Raw genomic sequence first — 22,631 nt, 5'->3', positions numbered from 1 at the left:
TTTTCTCTCCGTCAGATCCTCATCAGTTCACACACACACACACACACTCACTGATGTGTTTTCTCTCCATCAGATCTTCATCAGTTCACACACACACACACACACACACACACACACACACACACACACACACACACACACACACACACACACAAACACACACACACACACACACTGATGTGTTTTCTCTCCATCAGATCTTCATCAGTTCACACACACACACACACACACAAACACACACACACACACACTGATGTGTTTTCTCTCCGTCAGATCCTCATCAGTTCACACACACACACACACACACACACACACACACACATGTGTTTTCTCTCCGTCAGATCCTCATCAGTTCACACACACACACACACACACACACACACACACACACACACACACACACACTGATGTGTTTTCTCTCCGTCAGATCCTCATCAGTTCACACACACACACACACACACACACACACTGATGTGTTTTTTCTCCGTCAGATCCTCATCAGTTCACACACACACACACACACACACACACACACACACACACTGATGTGTTTTCTCTCCATCAGATCATCATCAGTTCACACACACACACACACACACACACACACACACACACACTGATGTGTTTTCTCTCCGTCAGATCCTCATCAGTTCACACACACACACACACACACACACACACACACACACACACATGTGTTTTCTCTCCGTCAGATCCTCATCAGTTCACACACACACACACACACACACACACACACACACACACACTGATGTGTTTTCTCTCCGTCAGATCCTCATCAGTTCACACACACACACACACACACACACACACACACACACACACACACACACATGTGTTTTCTCTCCGTCAGATCCTCATCAGTTCACACACACACACACACACACACACTGATGTGTTTTTTCTCCGTCAGATCCTCATCAGTTCACACACACACACACACACACACACACACACACACACACACACTGATGTGTTTTCTCTCCGTCAGATCCTCATCAGTTCACACACACACACACACACACACACACACACACACACACACACACACACACTGATGTGTTTTCTCTCCGTCAGATCCTCATCAGTTCACACACACACACACACACACACACACACACACACACACACACACACACACACACACACACACACACACACACTCACTAATGTGTTTTCTCTCCATCAGATTCCCATCCGCTCACTCTGGATCTGAACACTATGAATGACCTTCTGTCTGAGAGGAACAGAGTGATTACTGGCACACACACAGCCCAGCCGTATCCTGATCATCCAGACAGATTTGATGATCTGTGTCCTCAGGTGTTGTGTAGAGAGAGTGTGTGTGGACGCTGTTACTGGGAGATCGAGTGGAGTGGTGGTGTGTTTATATCAGTGTCATTTAAGAGCATCAGGAGGAAGGGACGGGGTGATGAGTGTCGGTTTGGATATAATCGTCAGTCCTGGAGTTTGTCCTGCTCTCCCTCCAGTTACTCATTCTGGCACAATAACAGACTGACTAAACTCCCTGTAGAGCACATCTTCAGTGGAACAGGAGAGTGTGTGTGTGACTGGAGAACAGGAGTGTGTGTGTGTTACAGGAGAACAGGAGTGTATGTGGATCCCAGTGCAGGAACTCTGTCCTTCTACAGCATCTCTGACACAACGAGCCTCATACACACAGTCCACACCACATTCACACACACACTCTATCCTGGGTTTGGGGTTTATTATGATGGATCCTCAGTGAAACTGTGTTGATGAGTGAGAACAGACTGTAGAGATGGGCCGTCCTACACATTGCATAGGGATTTTGTATTGAACATAACTCTGGATCACAGTGTCATAGAGACAAGGGGGCTGGCTCATTTTACTCAGACGACCAATCAGTCTCTCAGGATCATTGTGAAGCTATTAAGCCACACCCTAGCAACCATTTAGAGCACCTTAGCAACAAGTTCCATAGACTTCCATTGAAAGAGATCAAAGGGATATCTCCGGACTGAATTGTCATAGAAACACGAGGATGGTCTCGATTGACTCGGGGCAGCAAACAGCCAATCATGAATCACCTCAACACTTCCTAGCCACGCCCTAGCAACCATTGTCGAGCACCTTAGCAACCAAAATCCAAAGATGGATATCTTCCATTCTGAATGTCACAGAGGCGTGGGAGTTGGTTTATCATTCATAGTGACGAGTAACAGAGTACCCTAGCAACCATTTTGCAAGACCTACATCTCTGCATCAGAACATCGTATAGAGATGGGGGTTGGCTCTTTTGACTCATGCTAGCAAACAGGACTCCCAACATGTTACACATGCTAGCTGTGAATAGCTACATGCTAATAGCGATTAGGTAAGTGCTAAATCATGCCAAGAAAATGTTAAGAACTCCAATAGTAACCATCTGTGACAACTACCAACCACCTAGTAACACCATAGCAACCACTCAGAGTACCCTAGCAACACCCTAGCAACCACCCAGAACACCCTAGCAGCCATCCAGAATACCTTAGTAACCACCTAGCAACACCATAGCAACCACCCAGAATACCCTAGCGACCACCTAGCAATGCCCTGACAACCACCCAGAATACCCTAGCAACCGCCTAGCAACCACCCAGAAAACCCTAGCAACGCCCTAGCAACCACCCAGAATACCCTTGCAACACCGTAGCAACCACCCAGAACACCCTAGCAACCGCCTAGCAACCACCTGAACACATGAAGAAGCCATATCTCAGCACTAGAACATCATACAGACATGGTTGTTGGCTCTTATGCAACCATGTACCACACCCTAGCAACCGAGTGGCGAGTTTTGCCACTGCAAGCACCACTTCACATTTTCTTCTGGAAATGTACATTCTAGTTATTGTTGTTGTTGTCAGGGTTATGTTTAGTTTTGCTGTTTTTGTTCATATTTGAGTTTCTCTTGATCTTTATTCCTCTGTTTCTGATTATTGTTCTGTGTATCTATACACACTCCTGTTCTAGTTTAGTTCATCACACACACACACACACACACACACACACACACACACACACACACACACACACACAGTTTGCCTTCATTAATGTGGGTCAAAATCCTGTAAAACTGAATCAACACACAGCAATGCTAGAATCTTTTAAATGTCATAATCATTAGTTAATAAACAAGTATTCATTACTTCTATGAGATCATTGTATTAATGATTATTGTTTAAATGAACACATTTTCCGCTAACTGTGATTTGTATATGTGCATTTCTGAAGTGTGTAACTTAGACAGTTTCCTCTGATAACAGATCTCTCTAGATTATAATGTGGACTCGTGTGTTTTCTGTAAAGCTGCTGTGAAATGATGTGTATTGTGAAAAGCGCTATACAAATACATGTGATGTGAATTAAAAGAGTTTTATCTTATAAATCTGTTGCTTCTTTCACAGTTTCACATTTCTTCAATCTTCAATTTTTAAGGTGTAATTTCAACAATATTGTGTTACTATCTCTGTGTCTGAAAATACAAAAGTGAGGAAAACATTATTGTGAATAAAAGTCTTATTGTGCTTACATTCAAGATTTACCAGTAGCTTTTCTTTTACGATGTTTACTTTTGATATTATTATTATTACAACCACTATTATTAATATTTTATGTATTATTATTAGTAGTATTTCTGATTTCTTATTGATGAATTATTAGTTGTGTTGTAATATATTTGCTCTTTCATATGAACGCATTTTGAGAAACGTCTGGAAATGAAGAGTTAAATTAACAGAACTATTATTTAAACAAACACTGCGTTTCCTTTCAGCGATCAATAACGCATAAATACTGTATATGTAAATACATTAAATAACAAATGATTTTCTTCTTTTCTTAACATGTAAATATGTTAGGGTTAGTAATTTGTAACATAAACTGCTGTGCGTGTCGGCGCGTCGTTGCGGAAATGACGTGGTACAGGCGGAAGTGAAGAGCGTTGCGATGGGCCGCTGCTGCTGTTGTGATGCTCCTCTTCTGAAGGAAAGCTCATTTCTCCAGCAACATCCAGCATGAACTGATCCTGCGCGGATTGACAGCTGTGATTGTGAGTTAATCCAACGTGTTTTATTGATTATGTGATCTGTAGTCTGTCAGTTTATAATGAAACGCACGAGCAGCGCCTGTAGTTTATATCATCCGTGTTTAAGAATCTGTTTTAGCACTTTGACACAGAAATCTTCCTCTAAACACACATGAACATCTGATAGATTAGCAAAGACATTACTGAATGATGATGTGACACACATGAGTGTGTGTTTTAATGCCAAACTAAGTGTATTTATAGAAATATCTAATCAAAGTATTTATAATATTGGTAAAACTTTACAATGAGTTTTCATGAGTTAACTTGAACTAACAATGAACAGTACATATATTCATCTTTGTTTATGTTATTTATTATTAAATCAACAGTTGAGCTGTTAACATTATTTAATGGACCTGAGCTGACATGAACCTAACAGTTGTGTTTTTAACTTATTAAAAGTGATGTTTTCTAATGAGATCTTATTGTAAAGTGTTACCAAAGTATTATTTCTATTTTATAATATTTTTCCAGCCGAACCCCATTAATAATCTTGCAGTGATTGAGCTGCTATGAGTGTTTAGAGCTGTCGTGGTGCGGTGTCTCTGAGACAGAAGTGGCGTGTGTTTCTCAGGAGTGTGTGTGTGTGTGTGTGTGTGTGTGTGTGTGTGTGTGTGTGTGATGGCTGGGAAGGTGAAGTGGGTGACGGACATCGAGAAATCGGTGCTGATCAATAACTTTGAGAAGAGAGGATGGATCCAGGTGACGGACAGCGACGACTGGAACTTCTACTGGCAAGACCTCGTTTCATTTCATCCGTTCACACTGACACTGCAAACCTGAACGCTGCTGAACTACACACTGAAGCACTTGATCAGACCAGTGCTAGGGCTGAATCCCACATTACACATTACATGTTGTTCAGATGAACTGTTTGAACCGTTCATGGTGGACTGTGGTCGTATGACTGTGTCCTGAGTGGAATACTAGTGTGCTTCTGCACTATATGCACTGAGTGGGTGATTCTCACATAAGCTTGCTTTAGAAATTTCCACAAATGTTTATTTGTTTCCAGACAATTAGAAACAAAGTCTGGAGGATTTGTGAACATTACTTTAAAAACATTTACTTACAATTTAAGACCTTTTTGAAAATAAATTCAAAACGAGTCCTAAAAAATCTCATTAACGCAACAGTCTGAAAACATCAACACTGTTAGAATAGCAAACATTTTCACATTTAAAAAATGGGTTATTAACAGTCATGAACATTTACTTAAAACTCTGAAATAATATTTATTTTTAAATTAAGTTTTTTTTTGTGATTTCTCTCATTTCCCGCAACACCTTGCTCCTACTATTTTTCTATATTTCAATGAAAATATATTTTCAAAATGATGTGACAAACCTGAAAGAACATAATGTGTAGATTCTATACTAGGGATGGGCATTTTCAAAAATATTGCATTTGAATATTCGGGGCCATAAAAATCTAATATTCGTTTATATTTAAATAATGTTTAACGAAAAAGACGTTATTTTTTAAGTTTAATTTTTTTTAACGTTTTTGTCACCATTTCTGAACAAGCTTGCACTTAGGCAATACAGGTCCTTCTAAAAACATTAGCATATTGTGATGAAGTTCATTATTTTCCATAATGTAATGATAAAAATTAAACTTTCATATATTTTAGATTCATTGCACACCAACTGAAATATTTCAGGTCTTTTATTGTTTTAATACTGATGATTTTGGCATACAGCTCATGAAAACCCCAAATTCCTGTCTCAAAAAATTAGCATATTTCATCCGACCAATAAAAGAAGTGTTTTTAATACAAAAAAAGTCAAGCTTCAAATAATTATGTTCAGTTATGCACTCAATAGTCAATACTTGGTCGGGAATCCTTTTGCAGGCCCAGGATGCTTCGATAGCGGCCTTAAGCTCATCCAGAGTGTTGGGTCTTGCGTCTCTCGACTTTCTCTTCACAATATCTCACAGATTCTCTATGGGGTTCAGGTCAGGAGAGTTGGCAGGCCAATTGAGCACAGTAATACCATGGTCAGTAAACCATTTACCAGTGGTTTTGGCACTGTGAGCAGGTGCCAGGTCGTGCTGAAAAATGAAATCTTCATCTCCATAAAGCTTTTCAGCAGATGGAAGCATGAAGTGCTCCAAAATCTCCTGATAGCTAGCTGCATTGACCCTGCCCTTGATAAAACACAGTGCACCAACACCAGCAGCTGACATGGCACCCCAGACCATCACTGACTGTGGGTACTTGACAGTTGACACTGGACTTCAGGCATTTTGGTATTTCCTTCTCCCCAGTCTTCCTCCAGACTCTGGCACCTTGATTTCCGAATGACATGCAAAACTGAGCAACAGTCCAGTGCTGCTTCTCTGTAGCCCAGGTCAGGCGCTTCTGCCGCTGTTTCTGGTTCAAAAGTGGCTTGACCTGGGGAATGCGGCACCTGTAGCCCATGTCCTGCACACGCCTGTGCACGGTGGCTCTGGATGTTTCTACTCCAGACTCAGTCCACTGCTTCCGCAGGTCCCCCAAGGTCTGGAATCGGTCCTTCTCCACAATCTTCCTCAGGGTCCGGTCACCTCTTCTCGTTGTGCAGCGTTTTTTGCCACACTTTTTCCTTCCCACAGAGGTGCCTTGATACAGCACTCTGGGAACAGCCTATTTGTTCAGAAATTTCTTTCTGTCTTACCCTCTTGCTTGAGGGTGTCAATGATGGCCTTCTGGACAGCAGTCAGGTCAGCAGTCTTACCCATGATTGTGGTTTTGAGTAATGAAACAGGCTGGGAGTTTTTTAAAAGCCTCAGGAATCTTTTGCAGGTGTTTAGAGTTAATTAGTTGATTCAAATGATTAGGTTAATAGCTCGTTTAGAGACCCTTTTCATGATATGCTCATTTTTTGAGATAGGAATTTTGTTTTCATGAGCTGTATGCCAAAATCATCAGTATTAAAACAATAAAAGACCTGAAATATTTCAGTTGGTGTGCAATGAATCTAAAATATATGAAAGTTTAATTTTTAGCATTACATTATGGAAAATAACTTATGGAACTTTATCACAATATGCTATTTTTTTGAGAAGGACCTTTATACCTGCGTGAAATTGTACAAGGACCCACTTTCCTACTTCCAAAACCTGCCTCCGCATTCTCCCTTTCTGACTCCAAATTGTCCCTGGAAGTCAATTCCATTTTTGTTTATTTGGACCTCTCTGCCTTCCATGACCACAAGAACCTGTTTAATCCCCCTCTTCTTTTTCTTCTTCTTTACTATCTCTTTAGTCCTGTCCAGAAGTTTCTCTTCTCTGTGGCGCAACTTTCCCCTCAATTCAGGGTCCCCGCGGATCCTTAAGTCTTAAAATGTCTTAATTAGATTTTTCAAATTTAAGGCCATAAAAAGTCTTATTTTTACTTATGAAAGGTCTTAAATTTTAGATGACACCTTGACTTAGACATATCTAAATGTATTCTAACTTAAAACTGTCTAATTAGCGTACGTATTTGTTTTTTTATTATTCTATCTTTGTGGATTTGCTTGTTCACGTGATAATTTGCGTCATTTGCGGCAGCATAACGTCTGTCCTGCACGCGAAAGGAGGAGAGAAGCGTAGAAAATTGGTAATGTTCAATTATAAGTTCATTCTTTATGTGCATGGGGTGTGCGATATGTATTGGCTATGATGATATTGTAATCATTGTTTTAACTATGTACGAGGCACTGCGAGCTGACATCGCGTTTGTCTCTCCTGCTTTCACTGTGTGATCTGTCCAGTTATAGGTAGCCAGCTGTCCTGTTCTTTAGGTCTTAAAAAGCCTTAAATTTGACTTTAAAAAGTGTGCAGATACCCTGCAACTTGATATTTTTTATTTTGGGTTATTCTTTTGGGGTAGATGTGTTTATTTGTCTTGCTGTCTGTATATAAATCGTCTTTGTTACGTATGTAACCCTCGTTCCCTGAAGGAGGGAACGGAGACGTAACGTCGACGACCGACATATTGGGGTCGCGTCAGAGAGCCCCAATCATCTTTGAGTGTAAACAGAACGAGCCAATTCACATTGGCGTCCAAGATTTGGATCTCCTGCTCCGCCCAGCAGTGCAGGAATAAATGGGAAGCGGATGCAAGCACCAGTTGTTTTTCGCTGAGGAGCTCAGTGGGGCTCCAGCAATGGTGCCGACGGGACGTGAAATGTAACCCTTGTTCCCTGAAGGAGGGAACGGAAACGTAACGTCGGCGACCGACATATTGGGGTCGCGTCAGAGAGCCCCAATCATCTTTGAGTGTAAACAGAACGAGCCAATTCACATTGGCGTCCAAGATTTGGATCTCCTGCTCCGCCCAGCAGTGCAGGAATAAATGGGAAGCGGATGCAAGCACCAGTTGTTTTTCGCTGAGGAGCTCAGTGGGGCTCCAGCAATGGTGCCGACGGGACGTGAAATGTAACCCTTGTTCCCTGAAGGAGGGAACGGACACAAGTAAATCTACCAGAACATCCATCCATTTATTTTTCTTCAGAATTCTTTTATTTGAATTTGTTTAAATTCAGATATAGCCGGACACATTACGGTGCTGAGAATTTCAGTAGAAAATGCAAAATAGAAAAATAATTAATCCCATGTTGAAATTACACATTGTGCAAGGTCTTTATTGTGATGCTTTTTATGTTACTAAATAACATGTTTTATATTTAAAATCATTAGTTTTAATGGTTTTGTGAGAATCACCCGAGTACACACTACACACTAGTATCTAATCCAGTTCTGCCATTCAAATCCAGTTTTGTGTATAATATCATTCTGACCAAATACATCAGAGGAATGGCAGGAACTTACACACACACACACACACACACACACACACACACACACGTCTCATGTTTGCAGTGATGTGATCTCTTTGGCAGGATGAGCATCCAGACCATCCGCAGCGTGTTCAGCGTGGACACCGGCTACCGGCTGACTGACGACCAGATGGTCAACCACTTCCCCAACCACTACGAGCTGACCAGGAAGGACCTGATGATCAAGAACATCAAGCGCTACCGCAAAGACCTGGAGAAGGAGGCCAGTCCCTTGGCCGAGAAGGACGAGAGCGGGAAATACCTCTACCTGGGTAAAACGAGCCGCTGCTTTCCTCCTCTCGCCTCCGTCTGTCTCGTATGTGCCCTCGCTCAGTCTCTGACTCTGACCATAGATTTCGTGCCGGTGACGTTCATGCTGCCGGCCGACTACAATCTGTTCGTGGAGGAGTTCCGGAAGAGCCCGTCCAGCACGTGGATCATGAAGCCGTGCGGGAAGGCGCAGGGAAAAGGCATCTTCCTCATCAACAAGCTCTCCCAGATCAAGAAGTGGTCCCGCGACAGCCGCACGTCCACGTAAGATCGCCATGAGGGCTGCCGTAACAATCCTCTTCAGTGAAACCAGCAACTGTTTATTTGAGTTTGATTTAGCATTTTATTGTTATATGTTTTTTTCATACAATAATAAAAATGAAATATGCAAAGTCAAATTAACCAAATAAATATTTTTATATAATAATTAAATATTAATATTCTTATTATATAATTAAATATAATTATACTAAAATGTATGGAGCTAGTTACATACAATACATACTGTAAGTAACATGGTGATGGAAAAAATATGGCAATTGGGAGAAAAATATATATTTTAATATTGCTTTTACGTTCTCTCGCAAAACTTGTTCTTTTGCGAGCGGTCGCAAAGTTTCTCTGGGGAACTTAAAATCTTTGCGAGAGAACACAAAAGCAATGACATATTTATTCCTCCCATCTCATATTTTTTTCTCCCCTCATGTCTCTTTAGGGGCTCCATAAAAATGTATATAGTTAATAGGGATGCACGATATATCGGCCACCAAATCGGTATCGGCCGATCTATGCTAATTTGTAATGTTAACGTTAGTGACCTGATAAGAAAATTTGGCCGATATTTTAAAGCCGATAAGTAATGGATTACTTCCTTCAGCTGAGAAACTTAAGATGCGCACTGTTTGCCATGATGGTTTTGAATTGCCAGAAATATGATTGGAAAAATATAAAAGTGCAACATGTGCAGTACAAGTCATATAGGTGACAAAATTATAATGAGAACATCATAAAAATTGTGTGCTTGGAACATGGCTGGTGAGATTTTTGTTTTTGTAATCAGGCTCTCAAAATTATATTAAAATTTGGATTTAGATTAATCGCTGAAAATGCTGGCGTTTGACAGGTTCGTGGCAGCGAACAGCGGGAAGGAGGCCTACGTCATCTCTCTGTACATCGACAACCCTCTGCTGATCGGCGGGAAGAAGTTCGACCTGCGTCTGTACGTGCTGGTGACCAGCTACAGGCCGCTGAAGTGCTACATGTGAGTGTGTGACCGCTGCACGCCACTGCATTACTCGATCCGCACTAAACGCTTTGTGTTTCAGGTACAAACTGGGCTTCTGCCGCTTCTGCACGGTCAAATACACGCCCAGCACCAGTGAGCTGGACAACATGTTCGTGCACCTCACCAACGTGGCCATCCAGAAACACGGCGTAAGTCACTCACACCCACAGCTAGAGCCTGTGTACTTACAACAGTCTGAATCCGCTGCTGGTTCCCTCTTAGTTGCTGACACAAATAGGGACGCGTCTCGCAGAGCCCAGTGTCTGAAGCATGTGTGAAATCAAGGCAAATTATATTAGCCGACGGCAGTCCAGTTATGTCATATTGAGCACCAGTGCCTGCATTACATGCCATCAGCTTTGTTGTCTTCAGGAAGCTACTTTGTGTGTATGTCTAGTAAGATTAGAGTCAGGTAAAGCAAAAATAAGTTTGCACAGTGTTGCACAACTATTTACACAAATATATCCTTCTGAGTACGAGTTATGAAGGAAGAGAACAGCATCGACAGTTGATGTTTCAGCGTCGTCCTCCTCAGATTACTATGTTGTGGCTGAAATAGTGTGCGCGGGAGCACATGCGCTGAACAGTTTTGTAAAATGATACATGATAAAATAAAAATGATTAATATATCATATTACAAAACTGCTTTGCACATGTGCTCCCGCGCGCACTATTTCGGTCACAACACAGCAATCAGAGAAGGACGGCGCTGAAACTGCGCACGTACTTTCTCTCTCGCATGCTCTTATTTATGGTCACAACACAGCAAGCAAGTGAGCACACGGCACGCAAACTATATATATTGTGACGGAACGGCCACCCCGTCCCTTAACTCGCCGCCCTTCGCCAGGTTCCCGACTGGGGTGGGTGTGATTTGAAAGGAGGGCCGCTGAAGAGGAGAATTGGCGGCGTGTGATGAGGCACACCTGAAGAATATGAAGCCTCATCATCGCCGCTGTTAAATGCTGAGCGCGCCTCTCCTCGAGAGACCGGTCTCTTCCCTGTGCATGCACACTGGTGTCCTCGTGGGTCCAGGAAAGGAGCATGGAGGGATTCCCGCGCCAACGGAGCTGTGGGTCGCCGGACCCGCGGTCCGAACGGAGAACCATGCGTGATGCCGCTGACAGGCTAGGATGCCGGGCCCTATTCTCCTCATGTTGTCATGGATGAAGAGGAGAAGCCGCGATGCTGAAGCCGCCGCCCCTCGAGCCTCAGACCAGAGAGAGAAGCGTGTGCGACCGCCGGACACCGCCCCCTTACCTGGACCCATCCCATCTCTTCACTACCCATCCTTCACGGTTCCCTGGCACAACAAGGACACCAGATCCCCTTTTATTTTAACACTTTATTTCCCCATTTTTGGACATTTTATGTTTAATTTAATAAATGCCTCTTCGAGGCCTGGCAACACCCCCCACTGTGCTGCCGTTTGCTCCCCCTGCCACAATATGTTTAGCCTATATAGTTTTCTTAGTTATAAACCCGAACCCAACCGGAGGTTCTTCATTAAATATTAACCCAAACCCGACACTAAACCCGTGAGTTTTTCTGGTCCCGTTGGGCTAGGGTCGGGTAAAAGAACCTCTAGATGTTATCAATAATTCGCCTCCTCTGTTGCCCCGCATTTAAGCTGTGAGTCTTTTATTCCTCCCAGATCTCCACACCAAGGTGTCAAGATAATGGAGGAATCTGTATTCTGCTTGCATAGAGTCTCCCACTCTTCAACCTATTTGCTTGTGATGGGGCTTTTTGAGCAGCGATACATGAGGATGCCCTGGGTTGAAGAGGTGCTTGTGAGCTATCTCTTACCTGGTGCTGGATCCTCTTTGAAGGCTCCCGCCTTGCCATTGGGAGTACAGCGAGCGCTCGGTACTCACTGTGTGATGGGTGGTGAGGTAGCTCTGCTCCATCAGTATCTCCTCCAGTGGATTCAGCTGGGAGATGTTCATGTAAACAGTATGTCTACTATGTTGGCATGCTTCCTTAGACGTTCATGAGGAATGGGCAGGTTGATAGGATGTAATGGACTTTGTTGCCACAGGCATCCCACTTATCATCTGTAGCCCCCTCCAGAGTAGGAGGTGATAGTGCAGTATAGCACACTTCCTCGGTGAGCGTGTGGCGATAATGGCGTCTGCCTGACAAATATCCTTGTGAGTATAGAGCCAGACAGGTGAGGTCGAATGTGGTTTATATCCACTCTTCACTTGTCATCTCTATCTTTCTCATTGTTTTTTCTCTCTCAGGTGGAAGTGGCCCACTCTCTCATCTGTTGCACTCCCCAATCTATCATATAGGCTATTAGTTATGCTCCTTAGGAAGCATGACCAATAAATCTGATGCCCTCCGTATGAGTATGGATATTTTTCCAATCTCTGACTTGTCTTCCTACCCCAAGTTGTAATATTGTTTATTGAAGCAGGATTATGCTCCTTGTGAATCGGTTGATCCCCGTCCCTGGGCTACTCGGGTTAATTTAGGTTATGCTGGGTCCCTTCAGTGCTTTGATTGTGGCAAGATTGTGCTTAGTGACCTTCACAGCGCACAGCCAGGCATTGATCAGCTATTAACATCCCCATAGCGTCAGCAACTGACACAACATTGAGTTCCCTACGAAAAGATAACGTCTCGGACTACGTATGTAACACCAGTTCCTTGAGAACGAGACGCTGCGTTGCATTGCCTTGCTTCGGGCATGCCTTCTCATCTTCCTTCAGACAATTCAAATCTGACGACGTGTAATGCAAGCACCCTTTTATACATACAGGCACTTCATTGGACTGCTGTCGGCCAGTAAGATTGTCTTAATTTCACACATGCTTCAGACACCCGGTTCTGCAGGACAAAAAAATATTCTTGTCTCCTCACACTGAGTTATGAATTACTTAAATCGTGTAGCCTAAATGATAGTATATTTTCTATTCAAAATGTACGACTGTCGTTTGTTTAACATTTCTGTCATAAAACAGTTATTAAATACTAAATGTTTAGCTACTTGCATCACCTTGCTTTCTTCAATCGTTAAAACTAAAGCATCGCGTTGGAATTCGCACTTGTCTTCTGTGAACAGTAAGACCCGCCTTCTTTGATTTGATTGTTCATCTCAATCATTTTGACAATAGCGAGTGCTGTTAAGGCTCTGACACACCAAGCTGACGGTCGCTCGTCAGGCCGTTGTTGATGGTCAGCGGTCCAGTTTTTATGGTGTTCCACACTGTCGACACTTATCGGGCGTCGTCTGTTTTTTTTTGGGGCCAATTGAGCATGTTGAAACAGCGAGCAAAGAAGTCAAGACGGTACAGAGAGAAGCCTGTTATAATTTTACATCATCTTACCTGAGCATTTCGAATGCACGAATATTTTCCTGAGAACATGAGCTGACTATAGTGAAGTGATCAGTGTGATTGATGTTCAAACTGGTAAGCAAGTGTGCTTTGTTTACGATCAATCGTGGCGCATCCCGCCAATGAGCGCAGAGCACCCGAAAGGCTTTTGAATGAAAGAAAAAGGAGTTTTCCCCATAGCTTCTAACAAAGACGCAATACTTGTCTCAGTTACTTACGTAACCTCGGTTCCCTGATATAATGGGAAAGTGTAATTTCAAAGAGACAGGATACTCTCATGTAATGTGCGTTTCATATATACTGAAGCTGGAGGGCGCTCTCTCGCAGAAAGTCCAAAACGGACTCATAGAGTTCATAGCTTATGACGTTCCAGGAAATCCCTTATATGGACAAAGACATCCAGCCATCGCTGCAGCTGAGTAGAAAAGCAGAAACATTCTGACTGATGAAACGTGAAGACATTAAAAACATGATTGCAACAATATATTTTTTATGTTCCATCTTGGGGTATTTTCATCAAAATAAAGTATATGAATAATGCTCTGCTAATTGACATAGCTTTTATTACAGTAGAAACTATCAAATATACTGCCTTATTCTGTGATTAAAAATTACGTTTTTACATAAAATCCATCATGACTTGATGCACAAATGTCTGTAGTACATAAAACAATCATGAACTTCATTTGTCATTAGGACAAAATATTCAGCCGGTTAAACATAAGAAATAAGAAAAATAAAACCTGTAAATTAGTAAAAAGTCAGAATAAACGGGTATTACCAGGTACTACGCCCCTGCTATGGTGGTTACGGCCTTGTTTTATAATAAATATAATAATGTTGTTTCACAGAAAAACGGTAAGATTACAATAGTAATATTTACAGTGCATCCACAAAGTATTCACAGCGCTTCACTTTTCCACATTTTGTTATGTTTCAGCCTTATTCCAAAATTGATTAAATTAATTATTTTCCTATTACAATTACCCCATAATGACAATGTGAAAGTGCAAATTTATTAAAAATGAAAAATGGCCCTACATAAGTATTGATAGCCTTTGCCATGACACTCAGTATTGAGCTCAGGTGCCTCCTGTTTCCACTGATCATCCTTGAGATGCTTCTACAACTTGATTGGAGTCCACCTGTGGTAAACTCAGTTGATTGGTTGTATAAACACCTCATGGCTGATTACGACATCTGTAAGAGTGTTTTTCAGACAGTACTGTATATAGTATGTCTGTGTTTGACCGCAGGACGACTACAATCACGTTCACGGCGGGAAGTGGACGGTGGGTAACCTGCGCCTCTATCTGGAGAGCACTAGAGGACGGGACGTCACCAACCACCTGTTCGACCAGATCCACTGGATCATCGTCCAGTCGCTCAAAGCCGTGGCTGTAAGTCCAGCTAGAATAGGCTAATGCCTCTGCAGAAACATCCACAGATCACCGCATCTGTCAGGCATGATGATGTAGGACCGCACTGACTGGATCGTTCTGATACTGAAGTGTTGAGCTGGAAGACTAAGATGAGTCATTCATAATAATAATAATAATGTGTTTCTGTTCTCGGCTGCAGCCCGTCATGAATAACGACAAGCACTGTTTCGAGTGTTACGGTTATGACATCATCATCGACGACCGGCTCAAGCCGTGGCTGATCGAGGTCAGATATCATCATCGCTTTCAACATTTCAACATTTTTATACGTTTTTTATATTCTATTTAGCTTTACTTATATCAGAATTTTTGCATTTAAACACTTTATTACAGTTGTTTTAGTTTTTTTTAATACTTCTATTTAGCTTTAATTTTATTGTACTTCGATTTTAGTTCTTAATTTCATTTCTAACATTTCTAATTTTCAAGTTTAAACGTGTGGTTTTGTTAATATTTCTATTTTGCTTTAATTCATTATTGTTTTAATCTTTTTAGTAGTTTAACTTAAACTTTTAGTTGGCAAGGCAACATTTCTAATTTTCATTTGACTTCAGGTATTTTGTGTAATATTTATATTTAATTTCAGTGTTATTTCAATGAATGAAAACGTCTCAGGTTACGTATGTAACCGTGGTTCCCTGTAGAGGGAACTCGAGCTGCATCGAGACGCTGTGGGAACGCCTCTGCGTGATCAGTCGTGAAGCACGTGTGAAATCAGTCCAATGGCTTGAGGGAATGTCATAGGCGTCACCGACCAGGAAACTATAAAGCATACCCGGAAACAGACCACGCTAGCTTCTGATAGGCTGAGGCAAGTCGATCACAGGCATGCAGGGTGTCGCAGCGTCTCGTAGCGTCTCGTTCCCTCTTCAGGGGACCAGGGTTATATACGCAACCTGAGACGTTCCCTGTAAAGGGAGCTCGAGCTGTGTCGAGACGCTGTGGGAACCCCATATACCCACGCCACCATACTAGCAAGTGCCTGTATGTGTGAATCGTAATAGCACACTAGGGCAAAGGCACTCTGGAACCTGGAGTGGAGCCTATGTCCAGGCTATAGAACCTGGCAAAGGTGAGCAGTGAGGATCAGCCTGCCGCATCACAGATGTGATAAAGGGAAGCTCCTGAGAGCAGAAGCGGCCATACTCCTAGGTGAAGGCTGACCGGCCGACTCGTATGCTTCGATGCTGGGCACCCCTTCCTGGGTGACCCGAAACAGACGAATAATTGATCGGACTTATGCCACAGGGCAGCTCTGTGGACGTAAGCATCTAGGGCACAGCAGATTAAGTTTCTCCTGGTCTGGGGTTAAAAAAGGTGGTGGGGACCTTAGGAACATAATCCTGCCTAGGGTGAAGAAAAGCTTTAACCATTCCTGTAGAGAACTCCAGGCAGGACAGAGCTACCGATAGGGCCTGTAAGTCTCCAATTATTTTAAGAGACGAGATAGCAAGTAGGAAAATAGTCTTTAGAGTGAGGAGCTTTTCTGGAACCTCTTCAATAGGCTCAAAGGGAGCTGCTGTAAGGCCTTCCAACACAATAGCCAAATCCCATGCCGGTGCTCTAGTGCGCTGTGCTGGTCCCAGTCCCAAAGCGCCACAAAGGAAACGCATAACCAAAGGATCTCTTGGAAAAGTGTGGGAGTGTGGAAAGCAGCTTTAGCTGCACAACCTTTAAGGTGGAGGGGGATACTCCTGCAGAGAAATGTTCTTGCAGGAATTCAAGATCTGTACCAACAGGGCAGTTACAAGGGTCTTGCTGGCACTCTCTGCACCATAAAGTGGAACTCTCCACTCTCAACGGGCGTAAAGATTCCTTGTGGAGGGAGCTCTGGATTGAAGTATGGACTCAACAGCCTCGGTTGAGAGACCTGAATCTACAGTATGAGCTGAGCCCCTTAAAGGGCCAGGCCCACAGTCTCCATAAGATTGTGCCCCCCACTTGTGTCAACAGGTCCCTCCTGACTTGAATCTCAAGGGGAGAGTCCTCGAGGAGAGACACAAGGTCCGAGAACCATACTCGGGCGAGCCAGTAAGGGGCTTCAAGCAACAGACAGGCCCGTCCCGGCAAACCCTCTCCAGAACTCCCGGGAGCAGAGCAATCGGGGGACACGCGTACAGATGTAGCCTCGGCCACGTCTGTACTATAGCACCCAGTCCAAGATGAGCTGGATGCGTGAGGGAGAACCACAGAGCCGAGTGAGGGGTGGAGTCTGCCTCGACAGAACGTCTGCTCCCTGGTTTTGATACACAGGGATATAAACTTCCCTCTAGAGAAAGCAGTTTCCCCTGGGCCCAAAGGAGGATCTGGTGAGCCAGTTTGGATAGGTGGCGCGACCGCAGACCCCTCAGATGGTTTATGTTAGAGACCACCGATGTGTTGTCTGTTCGGACAGCACATGATGGCCTCTCAGGTCTGGGAGGAACTGTTTGAGCGCTAGAAACACAGCCATCATCTCCAGCCGATTTATGTGCCAAGAGAGCGGATAGCCCTGCCTTAGAGCGTGAGCCGAGCGACCACTCATGATCGCCAACCCGTGAGGGAAGCATCCGCCGTTAGCGTAACGCCACGGCAAGGAGTCCGCAGCAAGGAAGAAACCTCCTTTTTTTTTATCACTGCCACATGGGAAGCGACGCTCTGCTTTTGCTGCGCCCGATGAGAGGGGCTGGTAGACGGCCGTGTGCAAGTCTCAGTGTTAATGTAGTTTTATTTATACACTATTATAATGTTTATTCATGCTTTTCATTCCTTTGTCTATATTTTCAGTTTTCCTTCAAAATTTAGTGTAAGTTTGAATAACTTTGTATTGTGCTTTTATCAGTTTTAATCAATTTAGTAGTTCAACTTAATCTTGTTTTATTTCATTTCTAGTTTTTGTTTCAGTAATTTACGTTTGTTGTTGTAGTCAGCTGTAACGGTGTGTGTGTGTGTGTCTGTTTCTGTGTGTGTGTGTTTCTGTGTGTGTGTGTGTGTTTCTGTGTGTGTGCGTTTTCTCTCTGTGTGTGTGTGTGTGTGTGTCTCAGGTGAATGCGTCCCCGTCGCTTACCTCCAGCACGGCCAATGACCGAATTCTGAAGTACAACCTGATCAACGACACGCTGAACATCGTGACGCCCAACGGCGAGATCCCGGACTGCCGCTGGAACCGCTGTCTGCCCAAAGAGGCTCTGGGACACTATCAAGTGCTGTTAGTCTCTCTCTCTCTCTCTCTCTCTCTCTCTCTCTCTCTCTCTCTCTCTCTCTCTCTCTCTCTCTCTATCTATCTATAAAGTGCTGTGAGTGAGTCTCTCTCTCTTTCTCTCTCTATCAAGTGCTGTGAGTGAGTCTCTCTCTCTTTCTCTCTCTTTAATTTTTGTGATTCATTTAATTTTTTCTGGAGCAACTGTAAAATGAAGAAAGATTCGTTTGAGAAGGAAACTGAAAAGATTACAAAGAGACATTGAACTTTTAGAGCATGACATTTTTAATAATAATGAACTTGTGCATGATGATGCTCTAACGAAGGAAAAATAAAGAACTTGGGACTTTTCTACAAGAGCAAGTAAAGACAGCGCTAATAAGGGCAAGATTTTGCTCTATTAAAGACATGGACACCCCTAGCACATATTTTTTCAATCTTGTGATCATCATCGTCGTCATGATGGTGCAATAACAACAGATCCTGTGGAAATAAGAAAGATGTCTGTGGATTTCTATTCACAGTTATATGCTTCTGAAAGCTGTAACTATGAAAGCGCGGAGGATCTACTTGGTGATCTACCAAAGATTGAGAGTGAACACAAAAAGACTCTGGATGATAACATTACTTTTCGAGAGCTTACAGAGGCAATGCAGCAGTTGTGCACGGGTAGATCCCCAGGAACTGATGGGTTGTTGTCAAAGTAAGATACTTCCCATTAGTTGTAGTCGGGCGGTACTTTCATTACTTCCAAAAAAAGGAGATCTGGGACTTCTGAAAAATTAGAGACAACATTGGAGACCAGTGTCATTGTTGTGTGTCGACTACAAAATATTCTCAAAATGTTTGGCTAATAGATCAAAGTGTTATCTGGGTTTATTGGTGCAGAAGGATCAGACATACTGCATTCCTGAAAGACCTATAATGGATTATATTACGTGATGTTATTATAGTTAAATCATTATGAAATTGGTGTTCTTTCTCTAGATCAGGAGAAAGCATTTGATAGAGTTGACCATGGGTATCTCTAGAATGTTTTACAGCATTTTGGCTTTGGTGATGCATTTATTTCATGTATTCAGTAGTTGTATTCCAATGCATTTGTTCTTGTAAAAGCTGGCGGTGGTTTAAGTGCACCAATACCTGTCTCTAGAGGAATTAGACAAGGCTGTCCACTTTCAGGACAGTTATATAGCCTTGTCATTGAACCTCTTGTGTGTAGGTTAAGGAGAAATCTCAATGGAGTCTTAAATCCAAATGGAGACATCAGGTCTATGGTGTCGGTTTCGGCTTATGCTGATGACGTTACTGTTTTTATTACAGGCCAGGATGATGTTACAGTTTTAACTAAGAACATTGAGCAATATGAGAAGGCATCCTCAGCTAGATTAAACTGGGGAAAAGTGAGGGTTTTATTATTGGACAGTGGATAGGGAAAAGACCTCCGCATCTTCCTGGTGGGTTGAAATGGGGCAGGGAAGGGCTGAACGTTTTAGGCGTATGTTTAGGGAATAATTTCAGATGAAGAATGCTGGAGAAAGTGATTGTCTCAATGGAAATGGCTATTACCACAGTTGTCGTATAGAGGGTGAGTTTTGGTTATTAATAACCTAACTGCCTCTACACTGTGGCACAGGTTTATTGTCATGGAGCCACCTGATGAACTGGGGCCGGTTTCACAGAGCTATTTTAGACCGGTCTATAGTGTTAGACAAGTCTAAAATTTGCTCATAGACTAGTCTAATGTGAGTTAGACTGTTTCACTAAAATATAGACTGACTTAATTTAGACCAAAAAAATTAGACACCTTTCCCCCAGGCTAACTCAGGTCTAAGACTCTGTTACCGTGGCAACCAGCAGTAACAATCAGTTACATTACAAACAGCCGAAAGAAAAGGGAAAATGGCTCATAATTTGTGGTTTGCTGACGACGTTATGGAGAAAGCTATGAGAAGGGAAAGGGTTTTTAGGGACCACAGTAACCTACTTGTACCATGTTTTTGTATCTTTTCGGTACGTCTGTAACGCTCCACTCAACGGTCAGATTAACGCTGTTAACCGTCGTAGCAATCTTTTTCTAAATTTAACATTTCTTCTTGTTACTACTTTCTACTACTACGTTTACTACTACTCCGCTAAATTTCCCCAGTAAAATGTCCTTGTAACTGTTATACTCCTCCAACAAACACATATCTTCTGCTGGGGTAAACTGCACTGAGCGGATGAATGCCCTTACTCGATCCGCCATGTTTTTTGTTTTAAAAAGTGTCTTATTGTACCCAGAATGCATTGCAGTGTAGTCCTACTTTAAGATAGTCAGAGTCGTACCAGTGCCTTCAGGATACAAGCTGCACAGAGACTCCTCTATCATAAAGACTTGACTTGGGCCCAAACTGCTTGTGCTTTGCTACAGAGAGCAGGAGGACTGGGACTGGATAAACATGTATTCCTAATGAAACTGGAGGAGGTGAGCTTTTACCTGAGCTTACACCGTTTTACAGGTCTATGTTGAAGGTCTGGATAACTGTTTTTAAAGTAGAGCGGGACATTGATCCTCAAGGACACTGGGTCACTGAAGAACCCTTGCTTTTTAATCCAATGATCCAGACAAGGATGTTATCTTCTGTGAGTATACGAACATGCTTACTAAGGAATAACATTGTTAAACTGGGGCCCCTCTTGGACCATAATGGATGGAGATCAGCAGAGACCCTCAGGATTACGGTCACTAAGACTCACAGCAAAACTGATGGAGGACATTTTCAATGTAATACCAAGCAGCTACAGAGAGATCATCGCAAGGAAGGAACCCGATGAGAGACGATTCCCCAAGATGAAAATAGCTCCTGCAAGTAAGGAAGATCTGGAAGGTGTGGATGCTTGTTCAGTTTTCAGAACTCTTCGAGTCTACATCTAAGAAGGCCATTCATCACATCACGGGGAAGGTCATGCATCAGGGATCGCTTAGGAGAGTAAAGGCCTCTGGGTGGCCAGGACTGTTGACACCAGAGTTCCTCGTGATGGAGAGCACTGTGTGGAGAAGTGAACAGCTGGTCTACGACGGAGGATTATTCACCGGGCAATAGCGACAGACAGGCACGTGGCACTCCTGAATCCAGCAGTGGCTGCAGGTTTAGTGGAGAAGAGGAAGACTTGGAACATTTGTTTTTAAGATGTCTTTTTAATCTTCTTAAGGAATGGTTCAGGGAATTTAACGAGGATTTTTCGGATATAGTGTTCATTGGAGGGTTAAAGTATGGATTTTTGATGAGGAAGAAAGTGTGTTTATTGAGTTATCTGATTGGGACTGCAAAATTGGCAGTGTGGAAGACTAGGAAGAACAAAGGCTTACAATTTGCATATCCACGGATCCTGAAGTTATGTCTAGGAAATTAGAGGAAGGAAGGCTTGAAGTTTTATTGAAAAATGGTGTATTAATGATGTTTTATCCACTATTTATGATGATGTGATGGTTCTTGCCTGGTTTGATGAGTCTCGATTTCTGTTGAGACATTCAGATGGTAGAGTCAGAATTTGGCGTAAACAGAATGAGAACATGGAACCATCATGCCTTGTTACCACTGTGCAGGCTGGTGGTGGTGGTGTAATGGTGTGGGGGATGTTTTCCTGGCACACTTTAGGCCCCTTAGTGCCAATTGGGCATCGTTTAAATGCCACGGCCTACCTGAGCATTGTTTCTGACCATGTCCATCCCTTTATGGCCACCATGTACCCATCCTCTGATGTCTCTCTCTCTCTCTCTCTCTCTCTCTCTCTCTCTCTCTCTCTCTCTCTCTCTCTCTCTCTCTCTCTCTCTCTCTCTCAGATATGACGAGGAGCAGGCCCTGAGCGAGAGCGCTGACCTCAGGAGCCGGTCGGGTCAGTCGCTGGGGTCAAAGGGCAGCAGATCCGGCAGCGTGAGGCCACCTTTCCCCGCCACCTGGAAGTGAGACTGACAACACATGAGGCCTTCGCTGGAGACACTGCAGGCTACTGTGTGTGTGTGTGTGTGTGTGTGTGTGTGTGTGTGTGTGTGTGTGTGTGTGTGTGTGTGTGTGTTTCGCCCGTATCAGTGTGATCACATGACCTTCGCCCAGGACTGACGCCTGTGTTCAGAGAGTGAGTGGTGAATCTGCAGAGGAACCTGAGATCAGTGCTTGTGTATCACA

At 43.1% G+C, this 22,631-nt stretch overlaps 2 protein-coding genes across 3 annotated transcripts in view; both read left to right on the top strand.

Annotated features, from left to right (window-relative positions):
* The window catches only part of LOC130069950 (protein NLRC3-like), a 54,397-nt gene extending 52,544 nt beyond the window's left edge, over positions 1-1,853 (top strand). The window contains exon 8 of the mRNA XM_056234157.1: positions 1,208-1,853. Coding sequence (XP_056090132.1) covers positions 1,208-1,779 — 572 coding nt within the window. The 3' untranslated portion in view covers positions 1,780-1,853. The remainder of the gene's footprint in view (positions 1-1,207) is intronic.
* Positions 1,854-4,701: 2,848 nt separating this feature from the next.
* ttll1 (tubulin tyrosine ligase-like family, member 1) lies at positions 4,702-22,493 on the top strand. Of its 2 annotated transcripts, none has more exons than XM_056234276.1 (9): positions 4,702-4,869; positions 9,007-9,215; positions 9,297-9,477; positions 10,337-10,432; positions 10,539-10,647; positions 15,099-15,242; positions 15,424-15,510; positions 18,308-18,471; positions 22,289-22,493. In XM_056234276.1, the coding sequence occupies exons 1-9, from the start codon at positions 4,757-4,759 to the stop codon at positions 22,410-22,412; spliced, it is 1,227 nt and encodes a 408-aa protein (XP_056090251.1). In that variant the 5' UTR covers positions 4,702-4,756; the 3' UTR covers positions 22,413-22,493. The 2 variants fall into 2 exon arrangements, with proteins under 2 accessions (XP_056090251.1, XP_056090242.1); XM_056234267.1 differs by having other exon boundaries at positions 4,703-4,869; positions 10,337-10,474.
* The last annotated feature ends 138 nt before the right edge of the window (positions 22,494-22,631 follow it).

This window comes from Rhinichthys klamathensis, unplaced genomic scaffold (genome assembly GCF_029890125.1).
Source record: "Rhinichthys klamathensis goyatoka isolate OS25496 unplaced genomic scaffold, OSU_Roscu_1.1 h1tg000018l_1, whole genome shotgun sequence".
NCBI lineage: Eukaryota > Metazoa > Chordata > Actinopteri > Cypriniformes > Leuciscidae > Rhinichthys > Rhinichthys klamathensis.
The sequence above is the reverse complement of the archived record's forward strand: the minus strand, read 5'-3'. Positions and strand labels throughout refer to the sequence as shown.

Coding starts and splice junctions, on each gene's coding strand:
- ttll1 (XM_056234267.1), top strand. CDS start 4,757: ATGGCTGGGAAGGTGAAGTGGGTGACGGACATCGAGAAATCGGTGCTG. Junction 9,478..10,336: donor CGCGACAGCCGCACGTCCAC/GTAAGATCGCCA, acceptor GGCGTTTGACAG/GTTCGTGGCAGCGAACAGCG. Junction 15,243..15,423: donor AGTCGCTCAAAGCCGTGGCT/GTAAGTCCAGCT, acceptor TCTCGGCTGCAG/CCCGTCATGAATAACGACAA.